The sequence below is a fragment of the Oculina patagonica genome, chromosome 10 (assembly GCF_052425735.1).
Source record: "Oculina patagonica isolate OP01 chromosome 10, crgOcupat, whole genome shotgun sequence".
Classification (NCBI taxonomy): Eukaryota; Metazoa; Cnidaria; class Anthozoa; order Scleractinia; family Oculinidae; genus Oculina; species Oculina patagonica.
The window spans coordinates 21281598-21295151 of NC_135767.1; the positions used below are offsets into that span (position 1 = coordinate 21281598).

Sequence of the window (13554 nt, forward strand, 5' to 3'; positions counted from 1 at the left end):
CTGTCTAAGGTTATGTAATATATCCTTTTGTGTTTTATGCAGCAATATATTGCTTTTTAGGTTAGACCATTTTTATCCACCTGTAAACCCTGTGAGCAAGCATGGGTTATCCACTTTTATACCATTGCCATAGAAAATACAGCCGATATACTCTGATACAGAAAAGCCATTAATATATTTGTTGGTATTCGGCCCAACCTTTCTATCGTGCACTGCAATCTTATTCTCCATTAAAGTTTTGTAAGCAATTTTTCTATGGCATGGTATAAAATAGTTACAAAAGCGAGTGTGTATACCAAGAAAATACTAGTGACTTGTGGGATATTCCATAGTATACCAATCGAAAGCATTGAATAACTGGTATGTATAAAAAAGGGATTTTCTTAAAAAAAAATAAAATATAGAGAAATATTGTGGTATGTTTCAAAAGACTTTTACAGAATTTGTATTTTCTGTTTTCTATTGTCATGTTCGTTGTACTTTTGTTGATTTGAGCCAATTTATGCATAACATACAGTACTGCTCTAAAGAAAGTTATCACCCCTCTCCTAGAGCTTTTTTGTGTTTAGTCTTCGTTAGTCTCATATTACTGACTAGTTTCTGTAACAAAACAAAAAAAGGGGCATGCCAGCATTTTATTCCAAAAAAATCTACATTTTTCCCTTTTATTTCAAATTATTTTTACTGTATTCATTGTTTTTATTAGTCCCTTAAGTAAAAGAAATGGATAGCTATGAGCATGTTTGCTGCTGTATCATTTCTTGCCAGGAACACTGGTGGCCCAAGAATGATATTTCCTGAGCTCCAGAAAATGTACATATTTCCCTTGCAAAATAAGTTTAAAATTCCAAGGGGTGGGGCTAGGAGGTTTCAAACACCGAAAGCTTTAAAGGAAATGTGTGATGCTTTGTTGGAATTTTTAGAGAGTTTTTTGGAAAAATACCTTCTGTGGGGGAGGAATAGATAATGTATGGTACAGTAAAAACCCGCGTATAAGAACCTAGGTTTTTTCAAGTTAGCCTAAACAGGTTCTTATATAAATGGTATTTAGTGTAAAGTTAGGCTAACTTGGTTCTTAATTAGGTTCTTAACTTTTGTTCAATAAATAAAGTAGAATTTTTAAATGATCTTGTCTTTAATGTCCAATAACAGTATACTTGGAGGCTTCGGTAAGCAAAATACTATACTATTTTAACCTGATTCTGTTAAAATCAAACCTATACTGTAACCATCACTATAATTAACAATTATTCGCTGAAGGCGAAGTTATTATTGTTGAATAATCCCCGAGACGAAGTCGAGGGGATTATTCAACAATAATCACTTCGCCTGAGGCAAATAATTGTTTTAGTATAATTTTTAGAGGTGATCATCAAGAACTTAAAAAAATAACGATAGCAAACAAGAAAACAGCAAACACAAGTGTTCGCTTGCATACGGTGTAAACCAGTTTAAATCATTGATTGCAATCAAAATTTATTAAGTTGAAGCAATAAAACGGAACAAAACAAACACAATGAGAAAGATAGATGTCCGTTACCTTTGTATGATTGTGGATGACTTCTAAGCGAATGTGCGAATCCTCTAAAAATGAGTAGCTCCGGTGAGAAGAGAACTAAATAATGTTTGCTCAATCGATCTGACTGAGTTTCTCATAGATCCCAAAAAACGCCGTGTTTATGATCATTTCTAATGCCTTGAGAACCATCTCTTGAAAATATTTTCGGTCCAAAAGTTTTGGTAGTTAATTTGAAAAATTCCCAATGTTTAAAATATCCAGGACTTGGACTGGTTTCTTTCAAATCAAAGGAATTTTTCATTCAGCAAAAGCGGCCATGTTGACTTCCCTGGATGTCAAAGGTGGCGTGGCTAAGTAACCAAGCCTTCAAAGCTATAATCACCTCGAGCGGGGTGATTATAGCCTCATAAGCCGAGCTTCTCGACCAATTAGAATGCTTTAATTCGTATAAACACCTCTGAAATTATACTAATTCCCAATAAATCTTGTATACAAAACAACATAACATGATAAAATGTCAAAGTTCCTCTTTAAAAATGTCCACTGACAGAGGATTGCAATTTGTATTTATCTCATACAATGTCATAAAGTTCATCTGGTCATCTCAGTTAATAATTATATTTAAAGAGGTCATGTTTAATGTAACTATGCTGTAACTATAAAATGTACAGACTGTGTTATAAATATATTTTTGAGAAGATTTTTTAATTTTATATTTTTAGAAGATTCTTATTTTCCTTTTGGAAAGCAAGTACCTGTTTTAAAATTCTAGCCTAAAATGGTTTATATGTGAAGTGTGCTTACAAATGAAATTTTAGCCTAACAGGTTCTTAAGTGCTAGGTTCTTATACGCGGGTTTTTACTGTACTACTCTGTATGGGTTTACTGTAAATTGAAAATTGTAAGCTATAGATGAAGTTGATGAAACAACATTTTTGAGCTCTTTTGTACCTTTTGACGAGGTAGGAAAGCCCATCTATTCCTTTTTTAGGGGGATAGGGGGGAGGTTGGTTGATTTATGTTTTGCTATGTGGAAATTCGGTTGAGGTACTCTTCGTGGAGCTACTAAGATCAACTTGTCACTGCTGCAATCAAAGCCACCTTCACTCTCCTTTTGTTAATGTTGACATTAACATTTTGTTGACTTTTTGCCGCTACTCTGCTTACAGCTATCGCACAACCTTTAAATGAAACAATCACACGCAGGTCAGTTTACTAAAGGCTCACATGCATGTCCTTACAAAATTACTTAACTTCTATCCGATTGTCCACCTAGGAGACTATTTTTGTTTATGAAGGGCAAAAAGCAGTAACTTATCATATTGATTACTAATAACTAACGTGAGCTTACCATATCTTTTGTCTTGGAAGTGATCTTAGGCCAAGACAAGTCATATGATAATATCCTTTGCCTGGGCACTAGTGGAATGAATTGTACATGGGTTTAATAAAATAATTACCTATCACAATCAATGGTGGGACCGGACCCCGCCTTATTTTTGGCCAAATAGAGGCCCAAAGGGCCTAGACAAGTTTATTTACGAGTGCAGGTCCCCTCCTTATTACAGGGCTTGGTAATTCATGTCATTGTCCACATCACCTCTAACTTTGTAGGCCCTTCTGTTACATCCTATGAATCCATGATACCCGGGATACAAATATGATATAAAACCTTACTAAACAAATTAATCTTACATGCTTCCTTGCTTTGGTTTCACAAACCAACATGCTGTTTTCTTCCTCTTTGGAGCGTTCCTGTAAGTTAATCAAGTGGTGTATTACTTATGTATCAAACCGAATGTACATCGTGATATAAATTATTTGAAAACAAGAGTTTAACATTGGACAATTGCAAGGTAGTTTGGTAGACATCAGTAAAAGTAATCACAAAACAGGTGTAATAATAACAAGTAATTGTAGTTGATACCTCTTTACAGATGCAATAAATGTAACGTCTCATCTTCTTGTGTTTAGGCTGTGACTTTTGCGTACCTACCATATTAAAAAATAACATCTATCAGTTGCAGCTTAAAATCCCCAAGGTTATACTATATAGCCCATAACTACGATAAACTACTATGCACGGCAGTGTCACGTTTCCGTTATTTCTAATCTTCCTCCACAACCTTCAGACTTTGTTGGGGTCCCTTATAGTCGTGCACGCAACAGATAAGAAGGCATTTTTTTAAAAAAGACCTGACCAACATCACGTATCTTTAAAATCTTCCTCCTTTTATTCTATTTTTCTTTTTCCTTTTCATCACTGCCAATTTATACTCACTCTGATAGAGGTCAATGCAGCTTACGCAAACAACCATAAGGAACCTGTAAAAAACACCTCGCTCTATTTTTGAAATTTCTCTTGGAGACGCTTAAGACGAAGTTCCATTTATAAACATTTTGTTGTATATTCATACCTGCTGATGATACTGCGCCTTGAGATTCTAAGACTCCTACCGCCCCCTCAGTAAAAAGGCGCTTCTTGCATGCTGTGTTATCGGCTGACTCTAATGGAAAGTGTGAAAAATGCGGTATTAATGCAGCCCATTCCAGTTTTCGTTTATAAATAACATTGTTTTCTTGAAAAATACAAACCTAACAACGCTGCAGAGGGGGTGTTTCCTACCGTCTTTTTGTTGCCTCCTTCACCTGAGGGACAAATTAATAGAAAAGTTAATTACTTTGTAGACTACATGTTCACTAAACAATTAACTCCGGAACAAAATATACTTACTTGACAATGTTCCACTGCCCCCAGCGTTCGTTGTGGCTGGTGTTGGCGGTGATATTCTGGAATCGTCATTACCTTTAATTTGATAAGTGCAAGATGTGTAATTCATATTAGCAAATATTCGCCAATCCAAAGTTATATCTCTCCCTTTTTATTATATCAGATGAACATAGCACTATTTCAAAGACATCTCGTTTCATATATACTAACCTGACTTCCGGCTTCCACACTCAAATCCCTGAAAGAGTCAAAGATAGGCCATTTGAAAATCAGAGAAACATTGCACAAGTCTCATTCAAACCTGAAGCATTCTAACAGTATCAAACATGGGAACTTACAAGCTGGAATGCTTTTAGACGCCTTGGCGTGTATTTCTCCAAGATGGCTTTCGAACGCGGGGTTAGTCCTTTCTGTATTACCTTTAGTTTCACGAAAAAAGGAAAAAAAGCTACATTAAAACGACGTTTGACGGTAACAATACATTTTGTGCCAAACAGTCTTAAAACTTGTATCGATGTTATGTCGATGAAGCTCTCTTTAGAATAATTTTTTTTAAAAAAACAGGTCATCAAAGGACTAACGTGCATAACAGTAATATTTCCTAGGGATAAATCTGCAGCTAACCTCTATGCTTTCCAGGATTTCTTGCATTCCAGAATCGTCTTGTCCCTCCCTGCACCGGTCTTCCATCGCTATGTTATTAGAGGAAAAATATTTCCATTCATCCAAGGAAAATGGCGTTTTAATAATGACAACATTGGCAGCTTGCTGATTTTTTTTTTACCTTCAATTTTGGCCTTTATGAGACTCTCCAGATTCTTCACTATTTCTTGCTCAGATGCGGTCAGACAGTCAGTATATTGATCCTCGCGTTGGGTGTCCCTTGACTCTCCATCTCCTTCCTTTTCCAAACCACAGGCTATAAACAGTAAAAAGTGCTTTAACATTTACCTGTCACGTTCCCCGATCTAACATACCCAGCAGAGTTAAAAAACAATCTTTTATAGACAATTGATCTGTTACCCTTTTTAACGAGGGATATGATCTCGGGCGAGAAATGCGCAATTGGAAATTTTCTACCGCGGTGTTGTTGTGTCTTGTCCGATCTTTTAGATAGGTCGTCCAAGCCAGCGTCGCTGCAGTCCGACTTTGAGAACCACATGGAAGATGTTGTTACCTGGTCCACTTTCGATTTTAGGTCCTCGATCATTTCCTATGTATAAACGCGAAAGGCATTGTTTAGCTAAACTCGACCCAAAACAGTATAAACTTAGACTATTTCCAGTTTAGTCGTCACTATCCATGAAAATAAGGGATTCCCGGGCCCCAAGTATTATGATCTACCTCGTTTGCCTACCACTTACCAGATGTGTAAAATGGGGAGTCTGTTCCAACACCGAGGACTTCAACCCAAATGCTTTCACGTAAACACCGTTTGAACTCACATTGACACAAGGGTTTAACCATGTCAAAATCTGAAAAATTCAATAACACGACAAACAGAGTTTAGGAGACATTACCGTGCCATTACAGGTAGCCAGACGTGCTGTATCGCTGCCGCATGGAATTTATTTATCAGTTAGCCAGCCCTACTTGAGATTGAGGTGTATACCACTTTCTAAATGGATATACAACATCGAAACATGGTAACTGTGACTGCCTCCGAGCGAAAAAAAGAGAAAGGGTGCAGTTTAAACAGCAAGGACAAACTGCGAAACATTGAAATAAAGTAAGGAATACTTTAATTCACAACATTTCATTTGTTGAAACATTCTCTTTAAGAGGCCGTACTCAACATTTGAATGAAATTGATACAGCAAGATGCCCGTGGTGCCATGCAGTAAATTGCACATCCTAGTATTGATTGCCGAGTTGAAGCTTATTAGTCTGAATTGTGCATTTCAGTGTTAGTAATAATTAGTGAGAGTCACGTCCGTTTATAAACACTAATCTTATCAGTGGTTTAAAGGACACAGAGTAAGTATGTTTGTGGCGTCCCTCTACAGAACAATTTATGTATTACCTTTGAAGGCTCCTTCTGCACCCTTTCTCGAATTACTTGTTCGAGCTTGAAGATGAAACCTGGCTCACTCGGTTCTTTGTCAGCAGCGTTGGCAAACTCCAGTATTGCATCCTCAGTTACACCTTCTTCACCAATGGACATTCGCAACTACCAGTGAAATAAAAAAACAAAACGGTACACATTTAAAACAGTTTTTTACCTTTCCAGTGTTTTAGTTTACCTCGTGATGGTTGTTATGTCAAAAGGGAACCAGCTAACCCGTAACAGTCGCCTCCACATCCACGTTATCCACATTTCTTTGGATATTTCAAAGCTCTGCAAAACCTTTGTTATAATTTTTTTTTGGTCAATCCCACAATCTCCTGGTTTACAGTATATAAAACTAACCACTCCCAGCATATTTCAGCCCTTTCCGGATTCATTTCTTTTCTACTTACCAGTGTGAAAGCAAAGATCACACAGGATACACCCTTCGTCCACCTGTTCTGTTGCTGTGGTAAAAGCCTGCCCAGGATTGCTGTAGTATTTTTAACAAATGTTTCGAACAGCACGTCCCATATAGGCATGAACCGCATTGACCACGCTAGCAGCAAACCCTATGAAAGAAGCAAATTTCTATAAACTTTTGGAAAGCCTGGCTTAATAAATTTCCCTTGCTTACGAGGCTGTTCGAAAACTATAAAGGGGTCCATGGTTCCGTACCCGAAAAGTATGGCACTAGGACTCCAAACCTTTCTTAAAAAATCAGAAATCAAAATCAAAAACATAGGAAAATCCGGATGGCACTAGGACTCCAAACCTTTCTTAAAAAATCAGAAATCAAAATCAAAAACATAGGAAAATCCGGATGGGCCTCCAGGCCCCACTGTCGCAATTTAACAGCTTCCAATCCCTTACACTACAGGTAGCCTCTTTCTGCTTTTAACTCCATGGAACGAACGCAAAAATAGTTATGTATGTTCGCGATGGTGCGCGAATTTCGAGCGGCGACGCCGCTGCGAGTGACGCGGGCACCATACCGTGCATGTCAGGTATTTATGAGGCTACCAACCTTATTTCGCTGAACCAACGGTAGAAGTTCGTTGTGAAGTTTATCCACGTCTACTGCTAATGCATCATTCTCGTTCGCACCGCGATAGTTTATTCGAATCACTCTGCCGATTATGCTGTGGATAGATGACATGCACGATTTATTTTTTTCCTTTCATGTTCGCTGTTGATTACTTACTTAACATTAGATGTTACAGCCAAGAGAAAAAAATCTGATGAATCCACAGAAGTGTGAAGGAGGTGACAAGGCCTTATTTCCAACAAAGCACAAGGATGGTAGGTGAAGGTAATCAAGCGATTAAAAACATGTCTCACCGTGAAACCTCCTTGGAGTTGGCTGAAAGGAGAATCGACCCCTTCGCCGAAGTAAGCCCTTGCTGAGCCGAACCCTGCAGTAACCCTCCCTGTGCTTGCAACAGGAACTCGCCGAATTGAGTAGAAATGTTTGGGTCGTCCACCATCACTACGAAACTTGTTCGGGCAACACTCTCGTTTACCTTCTTCCTGAAAATGGTAATGCAAACAACTTCATTACTGACCACTTTTGAGCGGTTTTACGTAAGTTTAGAAAGCGAGCTGACACTTACGTGGACGTCCCACTGGAAAGTTGGTTTCCACCGCTAAGGAACAATCGGTGACTCCGGCGCGGTATTCCTTGACCAAGAGCCAAGATTTGTAGGGTAAGTGACTTACCAACGCACCTCTCCTTGGAGTATAGAAGGCCTATGCTCCCCTCAGCTAAAGGTAAATCACAGAAACGTTTTAAGACTCCAAAGACACTAGATGTACTGTCTATTTTTTAGATGTACTGTCTTGCTTCAGCTGTTGTAGTCATCGCCGTTCATGTTACAACTTTGGTTTTAGGGGAGTGCCGTCTTATGCAATTTTTCTTTCGAGCCCACTGTCTTGTTTCACGTACCCGGCGCGCGTTTTTCAGATGAAACGATTGACCTGTAAGATTCTTATTTTCGTTCAGGATTGCAATCATTGTAAATAACGCGTTACACTGGGTACAATAATTCAAAAATTTGGCGGGTAGGAGGTGGCGTTACAATCCCAACGTTTTCAAAATACTAAATAAAGTAGCCGAGAGAATTCCTTACAAATGTAATAATGTCAATTAAGCTCAAAATATACTTACTCCACACATCCTCAGCGGCTGTTGCATTTCGCAAAATCCGAGCTACCACGAAAGAAGTTGCCAGTGAAAAGGGAACAACGTTCTGTGCGAAACCCATAGACAGCTCAAAATATCTGTCAAAAATGTAAAAGCAGAGAGAATAACAAAATAAACAGCATTACTAAATGAATAACTTTAGACTGAACCAAAAAAATGAGATAAACAGGAATGCAAGGAAGGAATAACATGCCAAAAAAAAAAAAAGAAAGGAAGGCAGAAAAATGAAGGATAGAAAGAAACAAACAAAAAAACAAAGGAAGCCATTATAGTACGAATAAGTTAGAGAACGTAAAGATGAAATAACAGGCATACAATATAGTGTCTTACATTTTGAGTGTTTCCTTAAGTGCTTTCCAATTTAAGAGGCGCTCGTTCAGGGAAAGGTTGAAATTGCGGAGTTCATCTTCCATGACAAGATATCTGTGATCCTCTCCACAGAGTAACTTGTTCCTCCATATATGTACCTTAAGCATTTACAAACATAAAAACGACATCTGGTTATAACAATAGGCCTTATTCGTATTCTCGGTATGTGGGTAATCTTTTCAAATGCAAATGACATGAAGCTGTTTTTAATGATATTCCCCCCCCATGAGCCTCCATTGCAAGCTAGTTCCAGTCCAATACCGAGAATACGAATATGGTCTATTGACAGTTACGGGTCGTTATGGTTAGGTGCGTACCAAAGACGCTCGGCAAATTCCCGGGGGGGGGTACTCCCTATAATGGCCTATACGGGGAGGCTCCGCCCGAAAGGGGTACCTTTTTCAGGCTCCAGGTATATAAAAGGGTAGGGATATCACAGGTTTAGGTATATGAAAGGGTAGGGAAATCTGTCATAATGATATTTTAAAAGGCCTTTACATTAAATATTTCGAGCAGACGCAACTTTTGGCTGTACCGTCGTAATTTTTTAAGCGCTACATAAAAATGACAAGAAAACATCCCGTTTTAGGTAAATGTGATGTCGTGTAGGTATATGAAAGGGGTGCCTTTTTGCAATAAAAGGTATACAAAAGGGGTACCTTTTCTATCAAAATGGTATATAAAAGGGTAAGGGGTTAGATCTCCGGGCGGAGCCTCCCCGTACAAAACTTTTTCGAGTACCCCCCCCGGGGGCAAATTTTGAGCAAATTTTCATCTTTCGCGCAACTTTTCCCTTCAAAGCAACTTTTGAGCATATTGAAAATTTCTAGGCTCTTTGGAACAGCCCTGGTAACTACCACGATTTCCATTTGTAGCGACCGTAACGATATGACATTTAAATTTGCCTATACCTTTACAGCTATCCATAATGGATCATCATCATGATAGCATCAACAGATTAGGGTTCAAAACTTACATCTTCAGATAATATCCAGTACTCGTCTGCCTGGTGCCCCAAATGGGTGGCTACGAAAAAATCGCGTCCGGCCTCTTCACCCTCAGAAAATAGGGACCAGTACGATTCCTTGAGGTGAGCAGCATACTCTGCTATCACGCTTCCATTTACAAAAGCTCCCAGGTTGATGGTACTGTCCTTGCATGTGATTCGTATCGCGTCCAAAAATTTCTGCCGTCCGTCGAACGCACTGGCAGGAAGTGTAATCAGACTGCAACATAAAACGTAATCCAATTTTTTTCCTTCAAGACTAGTACCGAGTCTATGCCATATCTGTCTGGGCGTTATTGGACGGAGTGGGGGGAGGGGGAAGGGGAGGTTGGAGGTCGGTTGGAGGGTGATCTCCATACAAACAATGTTTCTGACGACTTGACACTAGAGTCCGTTAGTTTGGGGGCTTATGGCTTTTGTCGGTGTGATTATAAAAGCGTACCTAAGGCGTCATGCATTTCGCGTAATATGGTCAACTACTAGCTGCAACAATCTCCCTTTTCTTTCAAATTCATTATCAAAACTGACCATTGCATTACATCTATGCGAAATGTAGGTTGTCAAAGTTGGTCAAGCATTGCTTCACATGACATTGTTAGTGTATGCAAAAGGGAGACTGGAAATCGTGCAATTTCAAATACCTCTACTGGCACACGCACCTGCCGCTGTGATGAGCCATGTTTGGTGCAAATGTTGTGCAATTGCACACCCAGCAGCCCTGGCTTTTATGGCCCTCGGTGTCTTCACGCGATTTCAATTTCCCTACTATTTTTAGGGTAAAATCTCCAAAAAGATACTGCTCTCCTTTCACAATAAACCAGGTCTTTCGATCGTATGTGGAAAAACGGGAAGGCAGTTCATCCTAAGAAAAAATAACAAAACCTAGCGCGCTGGCAAAATGTTCAATGATCTGACAGGTTAATGGTGAGAATTTAATTTGAGAGGAAGATTAAAAGATACATACCTCTACAATTTGGTCCATGCTGGGGCTGTAGCAGCTTCTTTGTACTCGGCTCACAGTTGATATATATGGTTTAAATTTCTAGACTGCAAATGAGGTTAACCTGTTTGTGCACCCTTTTAAACGTTCCGGTCAAGATATACCGATTTGAAATGCAACGCGTGTCAAGTGAAACCGCCCTATCTACTTAACTAAATGCGTGAATGTGTAAATTATCTGATGGTCGTTCGCGCAATCAAAATGATGGGCATTTCTGTCGCTCATCGTTTGTTACTTACGCAGGCCCCTAGTTGTTCTGTCTCTAGGCTTGTTACGCATAGCCCAGTTACTTAATAGTTAAAAGGGTTATTTTCATTTCAATCGGTTAAAATGAAAACACGTTTGCTTTCATATAGTTTCCTGCAATTATTTATTTCCAACGTTGTTAGCATTTGGAATAAAGCCATGTCTACCTCTTATCACGCCACTGTCCGAACAGGGCGTGGGAATTTTTACCCCTTGAAGTCGACAACATAACTCATGATTTTAACCGAAAAGATAACAGATCGTCTCGGATATAGTTACGGACTTTGAAGTGCTAATAGTTTCAGTGGCATAAAGATAAGTCTCTTTATGTTCTTCTGTATGAAAAAGTTATAACGACTACACCAAAATTATATTTCATTATCCATCACAATATGGTGAAAATGAGACTTGTTGGACCAATAATGCAACAATAATGCGACTATGTCGACACTTGGAAGAGCAGTCATTGACCCACTTGTGGCGTCATTGATCTGCACGCTAGCGGAATTTTTGGGCTTCTGGAACAGCTAGGGTCGATCTTTTCAGAGCGCTGTCTATTTTGTTTATCGACTGCATTATGTCAGAGGTCTTCCCAAAAAAAAAAACATTATTGGTTTTCCTTCTGCAACTGAACATCGGTGCTGAAACAGGTTAACGTGGTTAATATACCTGCGTTTGATAGAGGGCCCGTTTTCGGTGTTTACCAATGATTAAGTTAACCATTTTGCCAATGGTTAAAAGGGCGATTTTTAAACCATTCGGCATTGAAACTTTTAAGTATTTTGTTACTGTATCTTCTGTATCTTGACCTGCTATTATTAGGACGACGGCCTCTGTCAGTTAGTCGTTAAGGGCAAGCGGATATTTGGTTATTTGCGGAGTGCATGGGCGGTGTCACGAGCCTGGTCGCCGGGTCGCATGCACAACCACCTCGACAAATAGTTCAAAATGGATAACATCATGAGGTTACCAACTGAATTGATATTAGGAATTTTTCAGTTTATCGAAATGGAAGAGAGGTTCAAGCTCAGGATGGTGAGCAAGAGCTGGAGCAATCTAATGTTTCACCCAGCAATACTGCAGCATATAGTTTTTAAAACTAGCTTGCGGGTCCATGGACGTGTCGTTAATGACGACGGTTTGCGACTTGTTTTTGATAATGCGACCATAGTAAAATCTCTGACATTATACCAGAACATTGAAGTAACAGGGGGCGCTTTAATTTCGGCAGCTAGAGAGGGTAAGTTCAAGGCCTTGAAGAAACTTTCCGTTGCGCGGACGTTATTCGGACTGGATGTTATAGTTGAAATATTGAAAGAAACGCGAAGCTTGGAACACTTGGACATTATGGATAACGATTATCCCGATGAATTCTGCGATTATGCGTTGCAGTTTGCTTCACACTCCCTCAAATATCTGCGCCTGGCAGTAGAAGCAATTTGGAGGAAAGGCAAGGTGGAATCTCTTCTTGATGCCTGTTCCACCCTGAAGTGCTTGGCAATCCCTGGAGACATTCTGTCGGAGAGTGACCTATTTTCCCTTCTTAGTGGTAGAAAATGGAAAAACATTCGGAAAGTAGAAATTAACTATCTTAGCCAAGAGTACATTGAACGTATAGTAAGAGGTATGAGTTCAACTAGCTTGCATGTGCCACCGGAGTTGTGTCTTTGTGACACCAAAGTCGATGCGCGGGTTAAAGAAATGTTTAAAGCAATGAACATTACTGTATGTGACTGTGGAAATCAGGATAGCATGACATTTGAGTAGAATCGGCATGTGAACTATTGCCAGGATATTGTCGTACATCATTCTAAAATTAATGTTTGTAAAAAGACACACTATCGCGTCAAGATAGTAAAGAGAATGCGTAAACAATGAATTTAATTTGATGTAACATACCAAGATAAGACTTGCGTTCTGTTTATTTATGATATGCAATGGTAGAACTATGTAAAATAAATTTTTCGCCTATTTGTGATTACATCGTGATTAAAGAAACCTGGAATGGTGGCCTAAAATCTCTCGTGCAATGATGTCATATTCTGCCAAGTAGATTAGGCGGCAAGAAACCTAGATTTTTTTTTGCAGGGGCCTCGTAGTTACCGGTAACTTAAGGCCCCGAGAATATGGTTGCACGCTATTGAATATCTCCGAGGTTAAACGCGAGTGTGTCAACATACTAAGAAACTGTTATTTCTCTAAAAAGTAACAACAACGACTTGGTATTGATCCTGTCTTTGTTCAAATGTTTCATGTAAAGCGAATAGAGGGAATCAAAATACATGCGATTCTTTGTCTTTTCAAACAGAACACCACTAGCACTATGTATTTACACCACTTGACACAAACACGCTTTATCCGTTACCGCAGAGCGTGTTATAAAAAAAAGTAACATAATCCACTCTACGAAAAACCGTTTCCAGACGGCGAAAC

At 39.1% G+C, this 13554-nt stretch overlaps 1 protein-coding gene and 1 long non-coding RNA gene across 2 annotated transcripts; both read right to left on the reverse strand.

The window, feature by feature from the left end:
• Positions 1-2405: 2405 nt before the first annotated feature.
• LOC144667334 (uncharacterized) lies at positions 2406-9159 on the reverse strand. The gene is made up of 20 exons (XM_078528724.1): positions 8831-9159; positions 8465-8577; positions 7911-8061; positions 7639-7827; positions 7325-7439; positions 6711-6869; positions 6274-6420; positions 5615-5725; positions 5274-5463; positions 5035-5169; positions 4875-4942; positions 4589-4669; positions 4461-4488; positions 4254-4325; positions 4115-4168; positions 3937-4026; positions 3447-3511; positions 3215-3274; positions 2871-2938; positions 2406-2700 (listed from the first exon to the last, which is right to left on the reverse strand). Exons 1-20 carry the CDS (start codon positions 8974-8976, stop codon positions 2649-2651), a joined length of 2094 nt encoding a protein of 697 aa, XP_078384850.1. The 5' UTR covers positions 8977-9159; the 3' UTR covers positions 2406-2648.
• A 505-nt stretch (positions 9160-9664) lies between these two features.
• Positions 9665-11715, reverse strand: LOC144628065 (uncharacterized). Its single transcript, XR_013566197.1, has 2 exons — positions 10535-11715; positions 9665-10095 (listed from the first exon to the last, which is right to left on the reverse strand). It is a non-coding gene; the product is annotated as an uncharacterized LOC144628065 (long non-coding RNA).
• Positions 11716-13554: the final 1839 nt, after the last annotated feature.

Coding starts and splice junctions, on each gene's coding strand:
- LOC144667334 (XM_078528724.1), bottom strand. CDS start 8,976: ATGCTTAAGGTACATATATGGAGGAACAAGTTACTCTGTGGAGAGGAT. Junction 6,421..6,710: donor TGATCTTTGCTTTCACACTG/GTAAGTAGAAAA, acceptor TTTCACTGGTAG/TTGCGAATGTCCATTGGTGA. Junction 4,326..4,460: donor GTGTGGAAGCCGGAAGTCAG/GTTAGTATATAT, acceptor ATCAAATTAAAG/GTAATGACGATTCCAGAATA.